Raw genomic sequence first — 26,702 nt, forward strand, 5'->3', positions numbered from 1 at the left:
TCTTTCCCCCAGGAGACAACTACAAAGTGCTGCTTTGGAATGGCAAAAGTTTCCTTTCATGTCTTAGAGATGACAGTACATCTCCTAATGACCCAGGCCCTGTATTTACCTTGAAGAAGTAAGGTCAGGGCTTCCCTGGTGGCGCAGTGGTTGAGAGTCCGCCTGCCGATGCAGGGGATACGGGTTCGTGCCCCGGTCTGGGAGGATCCCACATGCTGTGGAGCGGCTGGGCCCGTGAGCCATGGCCGTTGAGCCTGCTCGTCCGGAGCCTGTGCTCCACAATGGGAGAGGCCACAACAGTGAGAGGCCCCCATACGGCAAAAAAAAAAAAAAAAAAGAAGAAGTAAGGTCAGGTCATGGCATACCTGTAGTGGTTGTTCCTTCCCTTCCAGAATGAAATTGTGCCACAGCTCATCATAATTTTTTGGTTGAGGTTCCAAAGGACCAATAATTAAAGCCCTTTTTCTCCGTGCAAGTTTGTAACCATTTGAGAGACAGGCAAAATAATGACACAAATAGAGGTCAACATATCTCCTTTATAATTGATAAAAGATGGCTTGGAGGACATACTTAGCTCTCAGGACACAAGTATTTCCTCATACTTCATCCCGTCACAGGCAAACCTGGATATAACTACAGGTGCCACTGGCCCACAAAGTTTTCTCTATGTTTTAAATAAATTAGATTGTGCCTAAAAGAGATAAATGCAAAAAACAACGCAGAAGTTTTCTGACATGTCCAACCTCTTAATCTCACCAATTAAAGAAGTCACTGGGAGGTATGAAGCCAGGGGAATGAGGGTCCTAGTTGACAACCACTATACATAGTACTTGGTAGAAGAAACAAAATGAAATCTCTTTTTTAAAAATTTTTGTTTTATTTTCAAAAAATATTTCATTTTATTGAAGCATATAATTGGCATATAACATTATTTAGTTTCAAGTGTGCAATATAATGATTTGATTTTGTATATATTACGAAATGATTTTAGTAGTCTAGTTAATATCCATCACCATTCATAGTTACTATTTTTTTCTTGTGATGAGAATTTTTAAGCTCTACTCTCTTAGCAGCTTTCAATATGCAACACAGTATTATTAATTATAGTCACCTTGCTGTACATTATGTCTATATGACATTTATTTTATAGCTGGAAGTTTGTACCTTTTGACCCCTTTCACCCATTTCACCCACTGTTTCTTACATTGTGCAGTTAATATGTTGTACAACATACCTGGGCACAATTTGCAATGGGTTATAGTTTAAAGGGTTAATATTTTCAGTGTGGCTTTAATGTCATTTTTTTTGACATCTTTATTGGAATATAATTGCTTTACAATGGTTTGTTAGTTTCTGCTGTATCAAAAAGTGAATCAGCTATACGTATACATATATCCCCATATCCCCTCAAATCAATTTGAGAGGATTCTTAAATAAGCCATGAACTGCCTAGTTCACTCCTTATAGAAAAAAACAGCAGATATTGAAGGAGGGCCCTCACGAAGTGGGCATGACTCCTCTGACTCCCCTATAATCTTCTTGTATCCATCATGAAGGAAGAGAAGTACACCACTAGTTGACCAAAAGAGTGGCTAATAAACTCACTGGCTTAAAAAAAGAGTAAAATGTAGGTAGAGGAAAACTCTTTTGCTAAATCACTTTAAAATGTTGTATAAAGTATGACAGATTGGGCTTCCCTGGTGGTGCAGTGGTTAAGAATCCGCCTGCCAATGCACAGGACACGGGTTCGAGCCCTGATCCGGGAAAGTCCCACATGCCGCGGAGCAATTAAAGCCCGTGCGCCACAACTACTGAGCCTGTGCTCTAGAGCCCTCGAGCCACAACTACTCAAGCCCGTGTGCCTAGAGCCCATGCTCTGCAACAAGAGAAGCCACCGCAATGAGAAGCCTGCGCACCTCAACACAGAGTAGCCCCCGCTCACCGCAACTAGAGAAAGCCCATGTGCAGCAACGAAGACCCAACACAGCCAAAAATAAATAAATAAAATAAATAAATTTATTTTAAAAAAATATGACAAGTCTCCTTTTAAATATATAGCTGAACTTTAAAGGTTGTGGAAAAAATCCCCAAGGGCCAACGATGAAGAAATAACAAAACAAAAGCAGTAAGCACATGACATGATGCTTTGGCAGCTGGGGAGAGAAATGTGTTATCTCAGTAACTAAAGGATTTAGAATAGAAGATAAGGCCTTAAGTTGATTAAATTGGGTGTTGGGAATGAAGATTTCCTTGCTGTCCTTTCAAATCTCCACATAATAGCTGGAGTGACCTTTTAAAATATAAATGAGATTATATCACCTTGCTTAAAACTCTCCAAAGGCTTCCTATTGCAGTTGATATACAACCCAATCTTCTTGCTTTACCCTGCAAGCCCTAGATCATGCATTCTCAGCCAGGAAGACATTGCCCCCAAAGGGGAGAAAATTGATCCTTGGTATGGGGGGTGAAAAAAATCTTAGCTATTAGAATGGTTTGTGGTCTTCCAAAGCTCAAAATCTTATTCCTTAGAATTTAATTACTCTCACTGGGTTTTCTTAGACATAGCATGAGCAACATTGACATTGAGTACATAGAAATATACAAAATATATGCAAGATCAGTGTTACAAAATACTAGCAAAAATAATGGCTGTGATTGGAGGGCTTTCAATTCATTGCTCATTCCTGAAGTCATATCTTGAGAAGTGACCTATGTGTGCCTATTGGCTGCCATTGAAGGCCTTTATATTTTGTCCTCTATGTCCTTGTATATGACTTGGGCTTTGAGAATTAAATAAAAATAGTATTTATTTAATTCTACAAAAGTTATTTAGCACATCATTTATTATGTCAAATGATGAAAAGAAAAAACTGATAAAAAAAAGTCAGTGATATATGAATGAATATCTAGCAGCTAGTTAAAACTTATTTTCTCATAGCAAGCAAAAGTTAAAAGTTGAATTCACTGAAAAATTAAAAATTTCAATTGTTTTGCTTTGGCTAGAAAAATAGGTTTTGAATTATTTAAAAATTTTGATTACACTGATATGTATATAAATTGCTAAGTTGCAATTCATAGATTTTATACATTATAATTTAAATAAGTAAATAAATTCTATTAAAAGTCACTCAACAAATACAGTTAAGTTACATGTTAATAGTTTGTGAATTTTAAATTTAACTTCTATCTTCAAATTTCATTTATTCTTAACCCTACATAAGGCTTGCTATTTTTTATGTATGTGTGTATTTTTATGTATAAAGCACAGATGCACATACATTTATTAAACAGACTCTTTGCCGTTTCAGATACCTTCCATTTCAAGTATTAGAAAACCCAGACTCAAACTGCTGTACCTATAAAGAAGTTTCTTATCTCATAACTTGGAGGCAGAACTAGGACTCCAGGAATGGTATGATCAGCAGCTAAATGAAATGATCAAAGGGCTCAGAGTATTCTCATTTCCTCCTCTGCCATATTCAATGTTCTGGTTTTTCCCTCAGGCTGGTTACACAGATTCCAAGGGTCATATACAGAAATAGCATCACCCTAAAGAAGAAAAGGAAACATCATTTTCTGTTTCCCTTAAGAACAAGTTTCTTTCAGAAGTACCCCAACATATATCATCACACTTAATTGGCCAAGATTAGATCATATGCCAAATGCTAAGCCAATCACTTGCAGGGGGAATAACATTATCACAATTAGCTTAGAGTAACCTTTTAGAGTGGGATGAATATTGAGAAGTCAGTGGCCATGACCACCTACAGGTACAGAATGTGTCACTAGGACAACAGTCTCCCTCTTTTGCTTACCTTGGCTGTGATCTCTTCTCTGTGCTGCTTTGTCCTCTGTCTCCAGATGATGATAAGGTGAATAGAGCAGCTTGATCTTCTTATCCTCTCAGCTTAACTCATGTCCAGTGGACAAGATCACTTACTTCATACCCAGGAGTTTGTGCAAAATATCATCGTGCCTCATTGGCTCTGACTAGGTGGGGTGCCTAGTCTTAAAACAATCACTCTGACAGTATTTCAGTTCTCTGAAAGGGCAGACTTAGGTTGTTCCCAAGAGGAAAATGGGCACACTATTATCAGAAGAGGTGTGATTGAATGCTAGGCTGCAATGCCAAGTGATGCTCCAATTCAATAAATTTTGCTGCCCATCAACCATATGAACCATTCTTGCCATTTACACATGTTCAAAAATGTCTCCATTGTGTTCTTTCATCAATTACCGATGAAATGTGAATTGCCACTATTTGGAAAATATCTTTGCAAGAATAACTGCTTTAAAAAATTTTAAGGCCATAGACTATTTACAATTTTTGAAATTTGAATAAATTGGAAAGAAAATGTGTGGCCTTTTGTTGTCTTCTTTTTTTTCAACATATTTGTGAGATTCATTCAAGTTGTTGCATGTAGTTGTAGTTTGCTCATTCTCAATCCTGTATGATATTCCATTGTATGAATGAATATACTACAACATATGCAGTCCACTGTTGATGGAAATTTCGGTGATTTCCAGTTTGGAGCTATTACAAATAGTTGAACACATATTTTTTAATAAATATAGAGTTTTGGATTTTAGTGATAGGAGACTAAGCAGTTCAAAAATCTTTCTCATTAATTAAACAATCAAAGCTGGGTGAAGTTAAAACAATAAACTCAAAGGTATCTGTAAACTAAGAAGATAGGAAATAATTACCAAGCCAAGATATATGAGAGAACAGGTCCAAAAGACAATGAACTTGGTGGATGTTTTTCCCTTGAGGAAATGTAACCACTTTAGAGGGAACTGCTGAAAGGCTTAGAACAGGAGAGGTTATGACTTCTTGTTGAAGCTAAGGATACAGAAATTGGAGTACAGAGCCCCAGTAAAACTCCTTCACTTTTGCTTGGGACTCCAAGGGTAAAATCCTAGGAATAAAAGTTAGCCAGAACTAAATAAACCGTCCCACGAACTAAAGCATATCTGTAATTTGCTATCCATAAAAAATTGTATGAACTTTTATTTGCATCAGCTCTAGATGTGAAATTCTTTTTTCACACTCGATATTAACATTTTTATACTTTGATCATTGAATCAAAATTTTTTATTGATCTTCTCTCCCATTTAGTAATTATTTTATTGTTTTAATCTTAGCTGCTCTGTTAACATTTAACCCATCATCTGATTCAGATACTATACATAACTATTAAACATTCAGGTTGTTCACTGGGTTTTGGTTTGTTCAGTTGCTTTTTCTTCTGTATTATTTTGCTGCATTTTGCGTTTTAATAGATCTGTTGATATTGGAATAAATTCAGTGTAAAATTTTCCTCAATTTTGTAAAGTCATTCTAGCCTTCCTTAAAGAATACTTCTGCAACGAATTATAAAACCATCATTTTACCTAATTGTTTCTTATAAACTTAATTTTTTCCTGAAGCTATCTTTTCTGATAAATAGATCAAATTATCAGTTATTATGGAAACATAATCCCAATGTTCAATAATGGCAGAAAAGTTAAATTATGGTCCCTGTAAAACTGAGTTTTATGGACCAAAGGCCATATATGCAATAGGTACTCAATAAATATTTGATGAACAAATAAGAGAAATAATAGTTTTCAAAATGTTTAATATTCTTAGAAGATGCATACTCTATATGGAAAAAAATCAGGGCATTAACTTGCCTATGCAAAATGATCCCAGTTTTGTAAAAGCCTAGAAAATGGCAAGACAAATAACGAGTATTAATATTTTGCTGGGAGCCCTAGGGAATGGGAGCTAGAATTGCAGTTGATTGTTTTCTTCCTATCAATTTTCCGAAATTTACAGTGTTAACATTGTGGAAGGAATTCATTTGCCATAGAGTAAAAGTAAAAGAAAAAGAAAAGGGGGGAAATCCTTAAGAAGTAAAGTCCAGTAATGACCAGTAAGGAAAGATTACACAGAGATTGGGTCCAGATAGCAGACTGAGCACATTTCTCCCTTCCTACCACAAATTCCTGTAAATGACAGGAAAGGCATATTTATGTATAAAGAATAAATACATAAGGGCACTGGGGAAAAGAAAAAAACAAATTCCTGGGAGGTGGAAAGCAGATGGAGCAGGGGCACTGACAGAGTGGAGGTGGAGGTGAGCACAGGAGCCAAAGGGCCCTGAAAGGGAGGGGGGAGAGAGGAGGGGGCAATAGGGTGGAGGATTGTAGGCCCAGCTGCTCCAGATTTGGGAAGGGGGCGGGATCGGGAAACGAGGAGCACCACCCATGCTCAAAGCACTGGTGGGCTTGAGAGTTGCGGTGGGGCAGGCAGTGTTCGGCAGGAAGGGGAGGCCTCTCTCCTGGCAGGAAGCTGCGCTACGGAAAGAGGGAGGAGACTACTGCACCAGTAGCGGCTGGTGGGAGACCCATGTGGCAGAGGGGCTGCCACCACCAAGGAGGAGACGGAGGGCCCGAGAGCAGAGTGCTGAAGACACCGCCGCCATCCTCCTCGCCTGCTCCGCCGCCCTCCTAAACACTCTCGCCGCCTAAGGATCCTCCCCTTCCAGCTCTTGCAAACACCCGGCTCCTCGGGAGCCTGCGGATATTTCTTGGACACAGGCTCACCGCAAAGGAAGCTGCGAGGTGTCCGATTTGCACACGTGAAGCCCGAGACCCGGGGCGGTGGACGCCAGGCAAGACAAGGCCATTGGTGGGTGCTGGGATGGAGAAGGGGGATGGGATGGACTCCTGCAGGAGATAAGGGGTGGAGGCGGGCGCCGGGGTGGGAAGGGGGAGTGCAATGGGCAGTAGGAAAGGGGAATAGCGTAATGAATCAGGCAAGACACGGAAGGTGAGCACGGAGAGGCGAGGGCGCTGGGGGCCAAGAAAGAGAGTGGGGGGTGGACGGGGGCGTGTGGGTAGCAGACTGGGGTGCTCAGAGCAGGAGGACAGTGCATGCGGGTCAGGTCGGTGGAGGGATAGGGGTTTTGCAAGGGATTGAGAGTGGGCACCAGTGGCGGGTGACGGAGGCTGGGGTCTCTGAACAAGGAGGTAGCCCGCCCCTCCTGCAGAGTTCCTAACCCCAGGCAGCACCACTGCCGCTGCCGCCTTCTCCCGCAACCTCAAGGAACCTAGAAGGGAGAGCACTTTCAGGCACACAGCCAGGATTTCCAGCATTGCTGCCAGGCTCATGGGGAAATTTTAGGCGCTGGCGCAGGGTACATGGAGACGACGCTGTCGGGAGAACTTCACCTTATGGCATATTGAATGTTCCTCTCTTCTCTTCTCTCCTCCTCCTTGCAGACATGAAAACCCCCAACTCGCAGGAGGCCGAAGGGCAACAGACCAGGGCAGTTGCAGGACGGGCCACTGGGTCTGCAAACATGACGAAGAGAAAAGCCTCTCAAAAGAAACAGAGAGGCAGACCTTCGTCCCAGCCCCGCAGGAACATTGTGGGCTGCAGGATTTCACACGGATGGAAGGAAGGCGATGAGCCCATCACCCAGTGGAAAGGAACCATTCTGGATCAGGTGCCTATAAATCCTTCTCTTTATCTGGTGAAATATGATGGAATTGACTGTGTCTATGGACTGGAACTTCACAGAGATGAAAGAGTTTTGTCTCTTAAAATTCTTTCCGACAGGGTGGCATCATCTCAAGTCAGTGATGCAAACCTTGCAAATACCATAATTGGTAAAGCTGTGGAACATATGTTTGAGGGTGAGCATGGTTCTAAGGATGAATGGAGAGGAATGGTCTTGGCCCAAGCACCTATCATGAAAGCCTGGTTTTATATTACCTATGAGAAAGATCCTGTCTTGTACATGTACCAGCTTCTAGATGATTATAAAGAAGGAGACCTCCGTATCATGCCAGAGTCCAGTGAGTCTCCTCCAGCAGAGAGGGAGCCAGGAGGAGTTGTAGATGGCCTGATAGGTAAACATGTGGAATATACCAAAGAAGATGGCTCCAAACGGATCGGCATGGTCATTCACCAAGTGGAAGCCAAACCCTCTGTGTATTTCATCAAGTTTGATGATGATTTCCATATCTATGTCTATGATTTGGTGAAAAAGTCCTAACTGTTAGGGTAAACTTTGCCGCATTTGTGAAAACAAATGTGTACTTTGTAGACATGCAAAATAATGTTACTTTTCAGTGTATTGAAAGCTTTAGGGTCCCTGTTAATCTGACATCTTTGCCAGCATAACTGTTGTTTTGTCCTGAAAAATACAAATTTATGTGGCCATGACATGCTGTGTGTAAGGAATTTGTCATGTTGAAACGATTGGGTGTGTTTGGTGGCTAGGGCATGAAAGGAAGGAACAGCTGTAAATTCAGGCTGTGAATAAAGTTCAGCTAGTATCATAATCAGTCATCTAAAAATGGAATAGGACTTAGCTGGTTTGGTCTAGGGAGGGGGGAGGAGAAGGAACTAGAGATGAGCTGTGGGGGAAGGGAGAAGGGGAGGTGGCTGCTTAGCAGGAGGTGGGGAGGGGTCAGAAATGGAGAGGCTCCCTATTGGGAGGGATGGCCTAAGAGGGGGATGCACACAACTGGGAGGGGGTGAAGAATAACAGAGGGAGAGTGAGATCTTGAAGCTTAGAGGAAAACAGACAGAATAAATTGAATAGAGGGGGACACAAGGACGTTTAGAAGAGATCCAGAGCAAGGGAGAGAAAGATGAAGTTGGCAGAGATCTGGGGAGAGGCTAAAAGGATACTCAAATGGAGTATGCATGAGTGAGGGGCCAGAAGGGGAGGGACATCGACGAAGGAGGAATTCTAACATGAAAGTTGGCAGAGATCTGGGGAGAGGCTAAAAGGATACTCAAACGGAGTATGCATGAGTGAGGGGCCAGAAGGGGAGGGACATCGACGAAGGAGGAATTCTAACATGAAAGACTGACAGAGGGAGTGAGAATACAGACAACAAGATATGGGGAGTGTGGTCCATGAGAGATGGGAAGACCCAAGGAAAAATAGGACTTCTGGCAGTATCCAAATTGCCCTCCCTAGCTCTGTGCCCAAAGGAGGTGGCAACCGTCAAAGAAACCAGGTGGATTGGAGCTTCCCTAGAAGGACATTTTGACAGGAATGTCTCAAGAGTTAAGCAGGAGCCAAGTTTATACCTAAAAGCCTTTTATAACATCAGGGAGTTTATGCCACACCTGCTGAGAAGAACCCAAACCCTCAGCCTAAACACACTAACATGGCACTCCATAAGCAGGGGCCTGCGGGCAGCTTCCTCGTATTTTCCAGAGGACCCAAGAGCAGTAAATCTCAGACCTGAAGGTCTTGGTTCCCTTCGCCTACACTGAATAAACGATTCTTGTGGGGAACAGGTCAGTGGGGTGCTCAGAACTTAAGAGATGTGCCACCTTGCATTTGGAAAGCATTTTATCCAGAAAAATGGAAACTTGCTAAACCCAGGTACAGCACTCTCCTCACTGTTCTTCCTCCTCTTGGATTATACCTGGCCTCCTTACAGAGGAGGGGCATTGGAGGACTGAACTTAATGTTTCTCTCCCGGGCGTGGGGAATACTTGACTGTCCACGCTTCTTTCAGCAGTTGCCTGAAACCACAGGTGGCTCCACCCAGTGCTTCACCAGATGGAGGTCTGCTGCTTTTAGAAGCCCCATTCTGGCTATATCCTGACAAAGCCAGTGGCTACTGACCTTTCACAGGTACCTCCTGACCAGTCTTGCCCACTTCATGCACACGGGGAGCTGTGATGGAAATTTGTGCAGCTCTATTTCCAGGTGAGATAGATGGCATGCACAGTTGGGCGGGGAGTTGTGACTTTGTAAAACTAAGTCCTTCGACTGTATGGTACCACATAGGTGGTTGGTGGGGAGAGGGTGTGGTAACCCCCAATAAATTCCCTCAGAGATACAATGTCCCAACACATGAGTGTTTGTCCTTCTCTCCTTCTTTCCTTTCCCCGGTCCAGCTGTGGAAGTTTCCTTCAAAACCCTCTCTCTGGTTTTCCCACTCCACACTTCACTGAAATATACCCCTACCCTCAAAGAAACAGTTCTGGTGACTACCCACTGCCCAGGCTTCCTTAACTCCAGGCATAGCAGGGAGAGGGGGAGGCAGGGAGCTTCCAGGAGTTGAAAGAAGTTGGTAATTCCAGTACATTCTCTCCACCCAACACAGCCTGAAACTGTTTGCCTCGAGAATTACACAAGGCAAGCCCACTTCACCAGAACAGGGATAAGTTTTCTTTCATACAGCACATAATTCAGTCTAGCAAACACCTGCCGGCCACTCATTGGCCAATTTCAGCCTGCTGTCATATTTTGCTTGATCGTCATGTTTTTATCATTCTCCATTTTAAAATTAGCTACTTAGACATTTGGGGGATTTCACATGTCAAAAATACACATTTCTGGCTTACCTGAAAAAATAAAAACAAAAACAATAGACCGAGGATTAGGGCCCACATCCCAACAAGGATACAAGCAGCTGGCTCTGAGGAAGGGCTCAGCCATTTTAGACTCAGAATGCTCTCTCAATGGGGCCACACCCCGAGTTGGCCTGCTTCGCTCTAATAAAATGCCCAGTTGTCTCCTGGAGGCACTTGCATTGGTAGTTTTGGGGCTAGACCCAGGGAAAACTGCCTAGCCCCTCTTTGGCTTACTTTAACCCAACTTGCTTTTTAATTTATTTGCTCTATTTTCATCTCACCAATACTTAACTTCAGGTGGTCTCTCTGCCAGGCAGTCTTCTAGACACAGGTCCTTATGATATGGTTATAAGCAAAAGAAAAAAATAAATAATCTTATCTTCATGGAACTTTCCTATTAGTGTGGGAGACAGACAGTAGCCAAGAGACAATAAGTAAAATATAAAGTATTTTCAAAGTGATAAGTGTTAAGAAGGAAAAAATAAAGCAAAGAACAGGGGGACTGAAATTCCAGGGAGGAGGCCGAACAGAGGGCCTCACTGAGAGCCTGGTTTTTGCATAAAGTCCTGAAGGCAATGAGAGAACTGGCCCTGTGGCTGTCTGGGGAAGGAGCATTCCCAGTAGCGGGACAGCAAGTGCTGAGGTCCCAAGGCAGGAGTAGGCCTGGCATGTTCAAGGAACACTGAGGTTACCAGCATGGCTGGAGCTGAGTGAGCAAGGTAGAGAATATCAGGAAGTGAGTTCAGAGAGTTGATGTGGATCTGGGAGAAGCATATAGCTTGGAGCTGAGTGAGCAAGGTAGAGAGAATTTCAGAGTGAGTTCAGAGAAGTGATGGGGATCTGGGAGAAGCAGATAGCTTGGAGCCTCAGAGGGCCTAGAATGGAATTTGACTTTTACACTGTGTGTGATGGGGAGCCATTCGAGTATTTTCAGCAGAAGCGCAGCATGATTTGTCTCATATTTTAACAGGATCACTGGTGACTCTGGAGTATAATATGTAATGGGGTACAAGGAGGGAGAAAGGAACATCAAATATTTCAGTGAAACAGAGGAGAGACCTAGAAAGAGATTTGAATATAAGAAACTGAAATCATAATACAGGTGACATTTCAGATGAATGAGAAAAGACATTTTATTCAATAAACCGTACAGTATTAATCTATATTTTCCATATGCTAGGAAATACACTCCAATCCCTTCCTCATACCTTGCATACAAAATGAGTTCCAAATGATTAAAAAGTTAATATTCAATTTAGGAAATAGCATTTATAAAATTTTAAAATAAAATGCAAGAGAATGTTTGTATTTTTTCCAATGGAATTGGTGAAAATTTATTTTAAAACTAAAAAATTGACAGATTTTGATGGAAATTTTGATAAATAATATTATATTAAAATATGAATCCCCTAATTTGAAAAATCATGCTATACAAAGTGGGACAAAATAAGATTAGGCTACTAACTTTGATAGTGAAAATACAAGAAATAAATAAAAATATTTTCAATAAGAATAAAACAAACAGGCCATAGAGAACTTAGCAAAAATTATGAACAGACATTTCCAAAATAGGAGATCATATGGTCAGTAATCCTGCATTATCTTAATCTGCTCCCCATTACCTTACTCTATCCTTTCCATCCACATATCTTCTAACATGCTATATAGTTTACTTAGTTAATAACTTTATTTTTTTCTCCTTGACAGAATATAAGGTCCATAAGTACTTGATTTTCCTTCCTTTATTTTTTCACTGAGGTATCACAGATACTTAAAATAATATCTAGCACGTGGTAGATCCTTAGTAAATATATCTTCGCTTATGTCTCACTAGGAATCAGAAAAATGGAAATTGAAATCACATACACTTTTATATGCATCAAATGAACAGCATGTTGAAGTTCAAAAATATTTGTTGTCATCCAGATGAAAAGTGGGAGATCCCATCCACTATTGGTGGGAGTTCAGTTGGAGATAAGTTTGCCATTACCTAGTGAGTTTGAAGATGGCATATTTCCAACAATTTTACTGTTATACATTGCTGTAGGACAATATTGTGTGGATCTCTGTACATTTTGCAAGCAAGGTAATGAATAGTGTTGGTTTGCCACATTCCTTTGAAGGATGTTGGAATAACAAACATCTTTGTGAGATGGGATAGTGCTTCCCTCTGTAGCAATGAGCAGGAATGCTTACTACAATATAATAAATATAATGATGTCTCCTCCCAGAACAAGAGGAAGGCATGTTCACTGCCCATTATAAAAGATTAAGTTAATTAAACTAGTTTCCTTTCCTCTAATGCAATCTACTGTGTATATATGTGTCCCATGCCCACTTCCTATCACCCTGTGTTAAGTGGGACTCAGGGATTCAGGGTAAAACTGCTTATCAGTCTGACTATGGCTGTTGCTGTGAATAATAAACTGTTAACAAGGAGGAACTGAGGAAATTGTTGCAGGATGAGTACCAGGAAGTAGGTTCAAAGACAAGCTGGAATCATGCATTATTTCTTGATAATTCAACTCCTGGTGAGACAGCTTGCTCCTCAATCTGGTTATTAACCTCAGGCCCACTACATTGTAACAAATAGTACTAAGATTGATCCTAGGTAAGCAGAAGTTTTTGTATCCTTTCAGATAATAGTGACAGAAACACACAATGACCCAGAGCTAAAGGAAGGAAATCACAAGCACCCCAGGCACAAACGAGAATCCTTAGAACTTTCGGTAGCTGGCTTGGGAGATGAGAGCACTGGACAGATAATGATTGTAAATGAAGAATGTAAACAGCTGACCTACTCAACCACAGCTGCTATAAGTAGAAAAATAATTAGAGATGACAATGAGTCCTCTCTGTCCCCAATGGAGATCAGATGCCAAACGCATTCATCTGAGAAGGCTGGAGAATTTTGGTGAGGGGAGAGAATCAAACTTTTATGGCTCTGTTAGATATGGATGCCCAAGTCACTATTCTACAGGACCCGTGGAGGGGAACAGCATCCAGATTTGGGACATAGGTTTTGGCCAGCTTTAGAATAGGAAAAACTTGAACATGACCTTGTGAATGAAACATTTGGGGCCAATTTTTTGCAATCTCAGTGTTACCTCCACATCTAAACATATAGTAGGAAAAGATGTTTGTATTTTCCTGTCCCATAAGTGCTAGATGAAACTCAGCCACATGTAGAGAAGTATTAAGTGGGAAACATGAATTGCTCTGCCACCAGCCTCTCTGGATCATCCTAGGTTGTTTCACACAAAGAGTATAGAATCCCAGGAGGAATAAAATTTACAGGGGCTTCCCTGGTGGCGCAGTGGTTGAGAGTCCGCCTGCCGATGCAGGGGACACGGGTTCGTGCCCCTGTCCGGGAGGATCCCACATGCCGCGGAGCGGCTGGGCCCGTGAGCCGTGGCCACCGAGCCTGCGCGTCCGGAGCCTGTGTTCCGCAATGGGAGAGGCCACAACAGTGAGAGGCCCGCATACTGCAAAAAAAAAAGAAAGAAAGAAATTTACAGCCCTGATTAAATACTTAAAGGAAGCAGGGGAAGAAAGAAATGCAGAATCTCTACAGAACAGCCATGTATGCCCAGTGTAAAAGTTTAAGAAGAGCTGAAGGCTTATAGTGGAATATTGTCAAATAAATTCAACTGTTTCTTCTTGCCTCAGCAATTGCATACAATGTGACTCTAACTGAATCCATTACACATACTATTTTGAACATTGGCAGCACCTTCTTTCCCATACTACTGGCACCTGAGGATCAAGATCTGTTCACATTTATGTGACAGGGCATCTCATATATGTTTTGTAGTATTCCTCTGGGTTACCTAAACTTCATTGCCATTTGTGAAAATCAGATAGGTCAGAATTTAGTGTAAGTGCTTATAGACTCTGATTTGTAAAGTTTTCACCTATATACATGATGTCCTGATGGCTGACCTTCAGAAGCTTCAGTTTTGTGTTGGTTGTGGTATTATCATAAATTTCCTAGGAAGAGTGGCTGAAAATCTTCGACAAAATTCAGTTGGCTGCTTGCCTAGTAATGTTTCTTAGGACTTTGCAGACAGATTCACGATACTGAGTCCTTAGGCAGTCAAGGAAAATTTGTTGTCTATTCAGCCCCCCACCACTAAAAAGGAGGTCTGTCACCAAGCTGGATCTCTCGGATATTGGAAACAGTTTGTGATTCTGCTTTGTCCTTTATATTAGCTAACCCATAAATTAGCATCTTTTGAGTGGGGCACAAAACAATATTCTGCTATGGAAACTGTCCAGCAAGCTGTGTCATGCTTTATATCTTTAGGGCCCTATATTCATACTGACCAATTTGAGATTTAAGGCTCTGTAACTGATGATTTTCCAACTGGAGTCTCTGGCAAAGGGGAACATTCTCTGCCTGAAGATGTGCCTTGGGACTTTGGACTCATCTTCTCCTTGATGTTATATATGTATGTTAGCTATATCCCTATTGAAAAGCATCTATTTTCAAAACTGAACAACTAAACCATGGAGGCTTTGTGTCTCTCTAGCCTGTTGTTCCCTTTACCTGGCCTCACCCTGACGGCATATGGACTTTACGTGAATAAGTGGTTATTACACCTTCAGGGAAACTCTATCAACCACTCTGCCACCTGAAGTAAAACTACTGGCTGAGGCCTTTATTCATTTAGAGGTTCAACTAAATCCCTAGACCTGGTTCACTGATGGTTTGGATAAGCTGAAACCTGTTGGGTGTCTGCTGTGCTGCTACATATGTTCAATCTCACTACCAGATCAACAGAATTGAAAGCAGATGGTGGTCACACTCCTCAGTGTCCAGACTCAAGGACATTTTCACAGGTCTTTGTAATACTCCCCTAGATGAAGTTTGTCTTATTTTTAATGACTCAACATTTTGACAATAGCCTAGTTGTTTGGACTCTCACATGGAAAGTTACAGACTTACAGACTAAATATACACCTCTATGAGGCTTCAAACCATGGAATCAGAGGAGTGATATTACCAAGATGGTGGCCGACTGTCCTAACTTCGCTCCCACTCACAGGAAGAATAACTAGTCACGGACAAAACACCACTGAGAAAATAATAGAACATGGGATGAAACTGAAGAACCCCTCCTGTACCACAGAGATCAAAACAGTCCACACTAGGGGCTTCCCTGGTGGCGCAGTGCTTGAGAGTCCGCCTGCCGATGCAGGGGACGCGGGTTCGTGCCCCGTTTCGGGAGGATCCCACGTGCCGCGGAGCGGCTGGGCCCGTGAGCCATGGCCACTGGGCCTGCGCGTCCGGAGCCTGTGCTCCGCAACGCAGTGGTTGAGAGTCTGCCTGCCGATGCAGGGGACACGGGTTCGTGCCCCGCTCTGGGAAGATCCCACCTGCCGCTGAGCTGCTGGGCCCGTGAGCCATGGCCGCTGAGCCTGAGCGTCCGGAGCCTGTGCTCCGCAGCGGGAGAGGCCACAGCAGTGAGAGTCCCTCGTATTGCAAAAAAAAAAAAAAAAAAAACAGTCCACACTAGAAGATTAAGAGTGGGTACATGCTGACTGCATTGCCAGTCCCCCATGCTGGCACTGCACCACACTGAGAGATCTCCCCAAGACTACAGTTCCTCCGGAGAGAAAAAGAGCCCAGGTTAGGCATCCAGGTCCCAGCGTTATGAGTTGCTTCTTGGTTGTCTCCACTCTGGTCTTGCCTCACAGGGATTGTGGAGGAATGTGTGTGGCTTGTCCACTGAGAATCTAGTTGTGATGGAGAAGGAGGGGGGCTTGCAACAACCAGCACATGGGTCTTGGCAGACTGAGTTCCTCCCATAGCACCCATGTAATCGTCTGGACAAGCAGCTTTTCTCATCTGCAGAAAACAGACTGTAGTGCAGTCTGACCAGGGAACTCGGCTGGGTGCAGGACTGCTTGATTGAAGCTCTCAAACAAAGAGCCTTGCAGGATCTGGAGCTCTGCCCACCGTCTACCCAGGTAGGGAGATAGTCATAGCCCAGCCCATGATTGAGTGTAGCTCCTGGCCGTTCCCTGACCAGGAATAATAAGTGGGAGCACCTGGGAGGCTTCTTGGAGCCAGCTTCCTTGCACCATCTGGCAGAGGAGGTAATTCATAGCCCCACATGCTGCTGAATGTAACTCCCAGCCCCACCCAACAAGAAAGCCTGGCCAGAACACCTGGAATGCTGGGTAGCCCAGCAACGCTTGATCAGAGAACAGAGCAAACAGAGCTGATCATCCACAGAGAAGAGTCAGGGTCTCAGTTCAGCCAGGGAATTGGGGCATGGGTCAGCTTGAGTCAAGACCACAAACAAAGAGTCTTGCTGGCTTTGGAGCTAGTTCTCCCACTCTGCCCAGGCAGGAAAACAAATTCATAGCCCCACCCACTGTTGAATACAGCATTCAGTCTTCCCAGCAAGGGAACATGACAGAGCACACAGGAGGCTCTCTAGCCCATCCAACAGCCCTGCTTTTGGTTGCAGTTGAACAGAGACCACAGCCTGTGATTTTCCCCAATTTCAGAGCAAAACTGGTGGTCATGTCTGGCCTGAGAATTCAGTGCACAGTCTTGCCTAATTCAGGTTCCCAAACAATGAGCCATGCAGAACCTGGAGCCTGTTCAGCTGCCACAGCAGGCAGGGAAACTACTTCATAACCCCACCTACTACTGAATATAGTACTCAGTCCTGTTGATATAGGAAGCTTGAGCAGAGAACCCAGGCAACTGAAGAGCCCAGCCTACAGCCTTGCTTACACAGGGAATCAAGCCAGAGTTCATATACAACTTTTCTCAATCAGCATCACCCTCTCTTGACCTCAGAGCTTGGCAGTGGGCTCACCCAAAAACAGATCTTGGTAGCAAGCCCCACCTGCCCAAGGTCATTAGCACAGATATATATACAGAAACCCAAACTGAACTGATGGGAGAACTGTCTCTTTCAAAGAGAACCTATAAAATCTAAAAGAGGAGACTGCTAACTCAAACACACAGATACCAACAAAAGGAATCAAGGATCACAAACAATCAGAAAAAATGACAACACCAAAGAAAACTAATAAATCTCCAGTAACTGACTTAAAGAAATGGAGACTTTTAAAAAACATCTTTATTGGAGTATAATTGCTTTACAATGTTGCCTTAGTTTCTGCTGTATAACAAAGTGAATCAGCTATACTTATACATATATCCCCATATCCCCTCCCTCTTACATCTCCCTCCCACCCTCCCTATCCACCCCTCTAGGTGGTCACAAAGCACCAAGCTGATCTCCCTCTGCTATGCAGCTGCTTCCCACTAGTCATCCATTTTACATTTAGTAGTAAATACTACCAAATGTATGCTACTATTCTACATACTAGATGTATGTCAATGCTACTCTCTCATTTCATCACAGCTTACATTTCCCCCTCCCTGTGTCCTCAAGTCCATTATCTACATCTGTATCTTTGTTCTTTTCCTGCCTCTCGGTTCTTCATAACTTTTTTTTAGATTCCATATATATGTGTTAGCATACAGTATTAGTTTTTCTTTTTCTGACTTACTTCACTCTGTATGACAGACTCTAGGTCCATCTACCTCACTGCAAATAACTCACTTTCATTTCTTTTTATGGGTGACTAATATTCCATTGTATATATGTGTCACATCTTCTTTATCCATTCATCTGTCGTTGGACCTTAGGTTGTTTCCATGTCCTGGCTATTGTAAATAGTGCTGCAATGAGCATTGTGCTACATGACTCTTTTTGAATTATGGTTTTCTCAGGGTATATGCCCAGTAGTGGGATTCCTGGGTTATATGGTAGTTCTATTTTTAGTATTTTAAGGAAACTCCATACTCTTCTCCATAGTAGGTGTATCAATTTACATTCCCACCAACAGTGAAAGAAGGTTCCCTTTTCTCCACACTCTCTCCAGTATTTACTGTTTGTAGATTTTTTGATGATGGCCATTCTGACTGGTGTTATGTGATACTTCATTGTAGTTTTGATTTACATTTCTCTAATGATTCATGATGTTGAACATTCTTTCATATGTTTGTTGGCAATCTGTATATCTTCTTTAGAGAAATGTCTATTTAGGTCTTTTGTGCATTTTTGATTGGATTGTTTGTTTTTTTGATACTGAGCTGAATGAGCTGCTTGTATATTTTGGAGATTAATCCTTTGTCAGTTGTTTCATTTGCAAATATTTTCTCCCATTCTGAGGGTTGTCTTTGCATCGTTTATGGTTTTCTTTGCTGTGCAAAAGCTTTTAAGTTTCATTAGGTCTCATTTGTATATTTTTGTTGTATTTCCAAGAAATGGAGATTTATGAACTATCAAGTAAAAAAAATTCAGAATAAATCTCATAAAGAAGTTTAATGAACTACAAAAATACACAAACAATTAAATGAAATTAAGAAAACAATGTTTGAACAAAATGACAAGTTCAAGAAAGAAATAGACACTACTAAAAAAACAGAAAACCTAGAGCTCAAAAATAAATGGCAGAAATGAGGAATTCAATAGAGAGCTTCAAAAGCAGACTTGAACATGCAAAAGAAAGAATCAGTGATCTAAAAGGCAGAATTTTTGAAATTATTCAGTCAGAAGAGCAAAAAGAAAAAAGAATATAAAAGTGAAGAAATCTGGTGTGACTTATGGGACACATACAAAAGAAACAGTGTCCACATTATGGGAATTCCACAAGGAAAAGAGAAAAATAAAGGGACAAAAAGTATATTAAAGAGGATAATGGCTGAAGCTTTCTAAACCTGGGGAGAGAAATGGACATCCAGATTTATGAGGCCGAAAAGGCCCCAAATAGGTTGAACTTGAATAGAGCTACACTGAGACATATGATAATTAAATTGTGAAAACTGAAGACAAAGAATTTTTTTGGAAGAAGAGAAAAGAGATAAGTTATACATAAGGGAACCCCCCCAAAGACTGTGGGTGGATTTCTTAGCAGAAACTTTTAATGTCAGGAGAGAATGGGATGATATATTCAAATATTAAAAGAAAAACTATCAACAAAGAATTCTTTACCAGGCAAGAAGTTCTTCAGAAATGAATGCGAGATAATGACATTCCCAAACAAACAAAAGCTGAGGGATTTCATCACCACAAGACCTGCCTTACAAGAAATGCTAAAGGGATTCCTTTGAGTGTAAGTAAAAGGGCATTTATTAACATCACACAGACATAATAAAGTAGTGAAAAAATTAGTGGTAATCGTGAATATAGAGTAAAACTTAGATTATCTAATTTGGTGATGGTGGTCCGTACTTCATTTACAACTCTAGTTTGAAAGATAAAAACAGTATCTCTTAGAGGAAAACATAGGCAGAACACTCTATGACATAAACCACAACAAGATCCTATTTAAAACACCTCCTAGAGAAATGGAAATAAAAACAAAAATAAACAAATTGTACCTAATGAAACTTAAAAGCTTTTGCACAGAAAAGGGAACCATAAAAAGATGAAAAGACAACCCTCAGAATGGGAGAAAATATTTGCAAATGAAGCAACTGACAAAGCATTAATCTCCAAAATATACAAGCAGCTCATGCAGCTCAATATTAAAAAAACAAACAACCCAATCAAAAAATGGGAAGAAGACCTAAACAGACATTTCTTCAAAGAAGTTATATAGATTGCCAACAAACACATGAAAGGATGCTCAACATCACTAATCATTAGAGAAATGTAAATCAAACCTACAATGAGGTATCACATAACACCAGTCAGAATGGCCATCATCCAAAAATCTACAAACAATAAATGCTGGAGAGGGTGTGGAGAAAAGGAAACCCTCTTGCACTGTTGGTGGGAATGTAAATTGACACAGCCACTATGGAGAACAGTATGGAGATTCCTTAAAATACTAAAAATAGAACTACCATATGACCCAGCAATCCCACTACTGGGCATATACCCTGAGAAAACCATAATTCAAAAAGAGTCATGTAGCACAATGCTCATTGCAGCACTATTTGCAATAGCCAGGACATGGAAACAACCTAATGTCCAATGACAGATGAATGGATAAAGAAGATGTGGCACATATATTCAATGGAATATTAGTCACCCATAAAAAGAAACAAAATTGAGTTATTTGTAGTGAGGTGGATGGACCTAGAGACTGTCATACAGAGTGAAGTAAGTCAGAAAGAGAAAAACAAATACTGTATGCTAACACATATGCATGGAATCAAAAAAAAAAAAACGTTCTGAAGAACCTGAGGGGAGGACAGGAATAAAGACGCAGACATAGAGAATGGACTTGAAGACATGGTGGGGGGAAAGTGTAAGCTGGGACGAAGTGAGAGAGTGGCACTGACATATATACACTACCAAATGTAAAATAGTTAGTGGGAAGTAGCCGCATAACACAGGGAGATCAGCTCAGTGCTTTGTGACCACCTAGAGGGGTGGGATAAGGAGGTTGGGAGGGAGATGAAAGAAGGAGAAGATATGGAGATAAATGTATGCATATAGCTGATTCAGTTTGTTATACAGCAGAAACTAACACAACATTGTAAAGCAATTATACTCCCATAAAGATGTTAAAAAAATAAAGAGAGAGTACAAGTCCTAGCTTGTTCTTTCTTAATGCACTCCTTTAGTGCCTTCCAATTCCTTCCCTGGAATGCTGATACCCCACATGGATATCCTGATGGGTTAGAGATGGGTGGCTGCCCGCATACCCAATAATGGATCAATTCCTTTGCTGAGCATATGAGTGGGCCCACTGTAGGAAGGTATTTTCTCTTCATGTGTCCATCCTGTTACTGGAAACCACGGAAGCAGCAGAACTGTAAGGTTGAAAAGGCATATATTGTATGGAAAGTTCTTCCCCTTCTGTTAAAAGTTATAGTCAGCCCTCCATATTCATGGGTTCTACATCCTCAAATGCAAAGGGCTGACTTACTACAACATTTAATATAAGGTGCTTGAGCATTTGTGGAGTTAGGTATTCCCTGGGGTCCTGGAACAAATTGCCCTGCAGATACCAAGGAAATACTATGTATTTGTAGCCTAATCCTTGATGTTAATGTGGTTGAAGCTTTAGGAATTTGGCCTGGTTATGCATACCATGCATGTTGGCCAAGGGATCCAGCACTGTGAGGTGTGAAGACATGACTGGGGCATGGGATATGCCAGACCAGGACTGTCACCTTCTCCCCTCTTTCAATGGTTCATGTTCCATTCTAGGCATAGTGCATTTCAACATGTCCAGCTTGCAGCAGGACAAAGAGATCCCAGTGCAGATTGAGTCGTTTCTCCTCACGCAGGGGTCAAATAAATTTATCCACCTCCATGGAACATCCTATTGTGAATTCCAGTAGATAACAACTTTCCCAGGCATGATGGGGCTTGGTGTTCTTAGCAGCATAGCACATTTGACCCATGGTAAGTGTTGGGGCAATAGCTATCTCCTGTGATTTCAATACTTTTACAGTATTGGGCATCAGAGCAGGGGTTCCCAGTCTGGCATATGGGGCAATAGGCCCTACTGTTTGATCATTCTAATGTGTTAAAGCTTGGGATAGTACTTTAATCTGCCCGGCCAAGGTTGTATTTCCTGTTAGTAATTTAATCTGCTACTTTAATTTCATTCTTCCTTTCTACTAACCCTGCTGCTTGCAGGTTATAGGGAATATGAAACCTCCATTCAATGTCATGCTCTTTTGCTCAGTCTTGCACATCGTGACCTTTGAAATGTGACCCCTGAGGGTCAGTGAGGGTATCTTTACGTGGTACTCAGCTTCTCTAATTCCCTAATGATGTAAGCCTGGTTTACATTGTGAGACGGGAAAAATTGGGTTAGGTCAGACACAGTGTTCACAAAAACCAAGGCATATTTGCTGTTCCTTTATGAGAGGTTGTACCTGGAGGAGTGCTACATACACTGCTAGGAGCTGTTGCTATATGTGCATATATCAAGTTTCTTCCCCCTTTGAGAGCTGGGGCCAAAATCTTAGGGGTACTCTCTCCTTCTGTTGTCTCTGCTACAGTGACTAACCCGTGACTTCCAGAGTCACAGATACAGCTAATTCAAACACTAACCCTACTTGGGAGATGCCCAGAGCTTTAATCTGCTTCACTAGTATTTGTGCCTTCTCAAAGGTGCCTTGCTTCTCTGATCCCCAGTCCCACACATGCTCTACACATACTCTTTCTTTACCAGGAGGTATAAAAGACAGAGGCAGTGTGCCAGGTGAGGAATAAAAGTCCTCCAAAACCCCTAAATCCCTACAAAAGCTTGCACCTCATTCACATTCTTAGGGGTTGGAAAAGTTTTCAACTTGTCGATCACAGCTTCTCAGATAATACACATCTTATCTGACCATACAGCTCCCTGAAACTTTATGGTGGAGCCTGGGCCTTAAATTTTCTGCAGGTTCACTGTCTATCTTCTTGCTTGCAGATGTTCCAGTGAAGTCTTCAGAGTGTCTTGCAGCAGACGCAATTCTTCACATGTTAATGTTATATTATCAATTTAATAATCCCATTTTACACATGTGGGGAAGGAGAACAGGGAAAAATCTTGGGCTACCATCTCTTGAAAGGTCCATTGTTGTCTCTCCCATATGAAGACAAATTGATCTTGTGACTAGGCAGCCAGGGGTATACTGAATGAAAGCATTTGCGAAGTCCAGTAGAGCATGGTACACTCATAGATCCATAGCCAACGTATCTAAAATAGTGGCAATGTTGGGCACAGCCACCTTGTTCATTTCTCAGTAGTCCATGGTCATCTTCCATGAGCCATCTGGCCTTTTAAAAAAAAAAAAACAAATATATCTGGCTGTTGAAAGCACTATGGACAAGGTGTACAATACTCACTCAATGCAGTCGTTCGATAATCTCTTCTATTTCTTTATGCCCCCCAGGCAATTTTTATTATTTGACAGTTACCACTCTTCTCTGGTTCCCAGTTGATATTTCCCCCTCAGCACTGGTTTGATTACTGTTAATTGGAGGCAGAATTCACTGATAAAGATTTACAGAGTTTGACCATGTAGAATATCAGTATGTTCTCTGGTGTAAGAAAGATAAAAACCTTATATTCTCATACGGGAGAATGCTCAGTTATCAGTATCAAAGGTACCTCTCTGACTACAACCATTTGCCCTCCTTAACACTCAGTGGTGTTGAGGGGGCCAGAAAACTTTTGAGGATTACCACATATTAGTGTATATTTGGCCCCAGTATGACCCAAATCTGTCACCTTGTGTTTGTTTTTTGGCACCCAGTCAATAGTGGGCTCAACATGGGCCTCCAGTTGCCCCCAACAGCCCTCACTTGGAGGCAGTATTGGCCTGCATCCTATACCCAGTGTGTGGGAGACACTTACCACAAATAAGACTGTATTCATGAGGCCTCTGCTGGAGCAGGTGGGATAATAGGGATGGTAGGGGCAGGTGGGGCAGGTCTGAACTGCTGTTCAGGTTTTAATGCTTTGCAGGCTGGGCAGTACAGTGTTGGGTTGCCAACCTATCTTTTCAGGTGGGATCCTAATTGCAATTATGTCAAACCACACTTGCTTGCAGGTTATTCTTACCAGATCCTTAACAGCTAATTTTTATATTGCTACATCAGCTTAATGAGTTCCATTTCTGTCCCAGATCTCTCCCACAGGCCCTACGCATTCCTGGGATTTTTCATTGTCCCTCAGATCAACAGTGGACTGCCCCGAATCATAAATGTTTTGTCCTATGACTGGGCTCAGCCTGGATATCAGTATGCCATACCAGGTACTGGAGGAGGACTGGAGTATCTTGGCTTGCATTTCTGCAGTGAATATGGCTCTATAAGGACCTTCAAAGACAGAGGCATAGATGGCCTATCTGATTTCCAACTCCCTAAGAATTTGTTTTAACTCCTCTATAGACTTTCAGGATCCCACATGCCCAAAAGATTCCCCTCATTGGGCCAAGCTTCCCTGCAGGCTACAATAATCCAACCTATAAGGGAGTGAGTCCCTTGAACTCCCTGAGTGCAATACAGGTGCTGCTTGTGGGCAGGGTGGGTGGTAATGTTGTTCATTTTCTCCGCCTCCTGCCTAGTCAGAGGAATGCCATCACCTGCCATACCCTATACTTCACTATCCATGCCTGGATATTATCCCTGGCCTTTTTTTGGAAATTAGCAGCTATATCAATAAGCTCAGTGTACATATATTCTCTTATCATGAATGTTTCTTGAATTGGGGGCTGCATTACTGGTTGGAGTTGTTGTGCTTTTGCTTTCCTCTGTATTAGGGATATGATGGCATGAGGCATTTCATACGTTTCACCGTTAATCACCACAGCATCTTGCTGTTTGCTCTCATCACTTTCCCAGGGACTCTGACTCCTAGTGTCGCAATCAGGCTTTCTCACGAGCACTCAGACCTTAAGCCACAGCAGATTTCACCCTCCTAGCTTTGCAAAACAGCATGCTAAGGTCTCCAACTTAATTTGCTGCTATCCCACTTTGTCGGCTCACCCTGAATCTGGCAGAATAGTGAATAACCACACCTCCTACTCTATCCTCAACTTTTCTTACAACTTTCTTACTGGAGCCTCAGCATCTAGTTGGGCATTAGTGGCCAGCCAAACTGTCCACAGTGGAGGCCAGTCCACTACAGCAGCCATTCACTTTCCTCCTTTGCCACAGTGTGTGATGCACAGTTCCATAATGCATTAAATAAACTGACATCAAAATGCAGGTCATTCATCCCCATATAGAGGTTGATAACCAACTTGGTATTTCCACCACAGATGCCTCTTTCCCAAAACCCATATTTTCAGTTTCCTGACTTGTCCACCAATTGTTGGTTCACATCCTCAGAAATTACCCACGTAAAATTCAAAACTGGCCCTTATACAGAGAGGGCAAGGAGAGACTAAAGAAAAAGGAAGACCACTCCAGATTGGTAGGTAGCAGATTTAATAACAAGTGAACTTATATATGAGGCTTGTCCTGCATGGCTGCAAGATTAGTAGATCTCCATACCTGTGCACCAAAATCTTAAAAGTTTATATAGAGATCTTAATAGGGTTAAGTCATATATACAATCCAGATGTCCTCAACAAAACATTACTCTCCCAAGGCTGCATCTTTGAAATGTCTCCTAGTGTGAGAACAGTGGGTGGAATATACATTTCAAATGACAGAGTTGGGGTAAGGAGCCTCTGATATCTGAGTCTACCTTGTGGGTCAATCAATGCTCATGTCCTCTTAATGACCTTCTCCAATAATAAGGGTGTCAATCTTTCAAGAAGATATCACAGTTGTTAACATTTATGAACCAAACATTGGAGCACATAAATATATAAAACAAAAGCTAACAGGGATAAAAAGAGATATAAAAAGCTATGCAATAATAGTTGAGGAATTTAATACCTCCTCTCAACAATGGATAAATCATCCAGAATGAAAATCAATAAAGAAACAATGGATATGAAGAAAACCATAGATCAACTGGAGGTAATAGCCATATATACAACATTAGTTCCAACAACAGCAGAAGAGACATTTTTCTCAAGCACACATGGAACATTTTCTAGGGTAAATCACATATTAGACCACAAGACAAGTCTAGCAAGTTCAACAAGATTGAAATTATACCAAGAATTTCCTCTGATCACAATATTATGAAACTAGAAATCACAAATATGAGGAAAACAAAAAAAACAAAAAAATATATACAAATTAAACAACAATCTCCTGAACAACCAGTGAATCAAAGAATAAATTAAAGGGGAAATTTAAAAATATCTAGAGACAAAGGAAAATTAAAACTCAAACTCAAACTCATACTCAAAATTATGAGATACAGCAAAAACATCTCAAGAGGGAAGTTCACAGCAATAAATGCCTACATTAAGAAACAAGAAAGATCTCACATAAACAACATAAATCTATGCCACAAGGAACTAGAAAAAGAGCAAACTGAGCCCATAGTTAGCAGAAGGAAGAATATAATAAATATCAGAGCAGAAATAAGCAAAAGAAGAAACAAAAACAGGAGAAAATATTAACAAAAAATAGAAATTGGTTCTTTGAAAAGCTAAACAAGATTGGCAAAACTGGAGACTCTTTCCAAGATGGCGGAGGAGTAAGACGCAGAGATCACCTTCCTCCCCACAGATACACCAGAAATACGTCTACACGTGGAGCAACTCCTACAGAACACCTACTGAACGCTGGCAGGAGACCTCAGACCTCCCAAAAGGCAAGAAACTCCCCACGTACCTGGGTAGGGCAAGAGAAAAAAGAATAAACAGAGACAAAAGGATAAGGACGGTACCTGCACCAGGGGGAGGGAGCCGTGAAGGAGGAAAGGTCTC

At 41.7% G+C, this 26,702-nt stretch overlaps 1 protein-coding gene across 2 annotated transcripts; it reads left to right on the forward strand.

Moving 5' to 3' along the window:
* Positions 1-7,254: 7,254 nt before the first annotated feature.
* On the forward strand, positions 7,255-8,100 carry LOC103088754 (spindlin-2B). 2 transcript variants are annotated; one of them, XM_007463874.1, is made up of 2 exons: positions 7,272-7,496; positions 7,800-8,048. In XM_007463874.1, exons 1-2 carry the CDS (start codon positions 7,272-7,274, stop codon positions 8,046-8,048), a joined length of 474 nt encoding a protein of 157 aa, XP_007463936.1. The 2 variants fall into 2 exon arrangements, with proteins under 2 accessions (XP_007463935.1, XP_007463936.1); XM_007463873.1 differs by having other exon boundaries at positions 7,255-8,100.
* Positions 8,101-26,702: the final 18,602 nt, after the last annotated feature.

The sequence above is a fragment of the Lipotes vexillifer genome, unplaced genomic scaffold (assembly GCF_000442215.2).
Source record: "Lipotes vexillifer unplaced genomic scaffold, Lipotes_vexillifer_v1.1 scaffold183, whole genome shotgun sequence".
NCBI classification, from domain to species: domain Eukaryota; kingdom Metazoa; phylum Chordata; class Mammalia; order Artiodactyla; family Lipotidae; genus Lipotes; species Lipotes vexillifer.

Bases quoted from the DNA above. Each gene is read 5' to 3' on its own strand.
- LOC103088754 (XM_007463873.1), top strand. From the start codon at position 7,272: ATGAAAACCCCCAACTCGCAGGAGGCCGAAGGGCAACAGACCAGGGCA.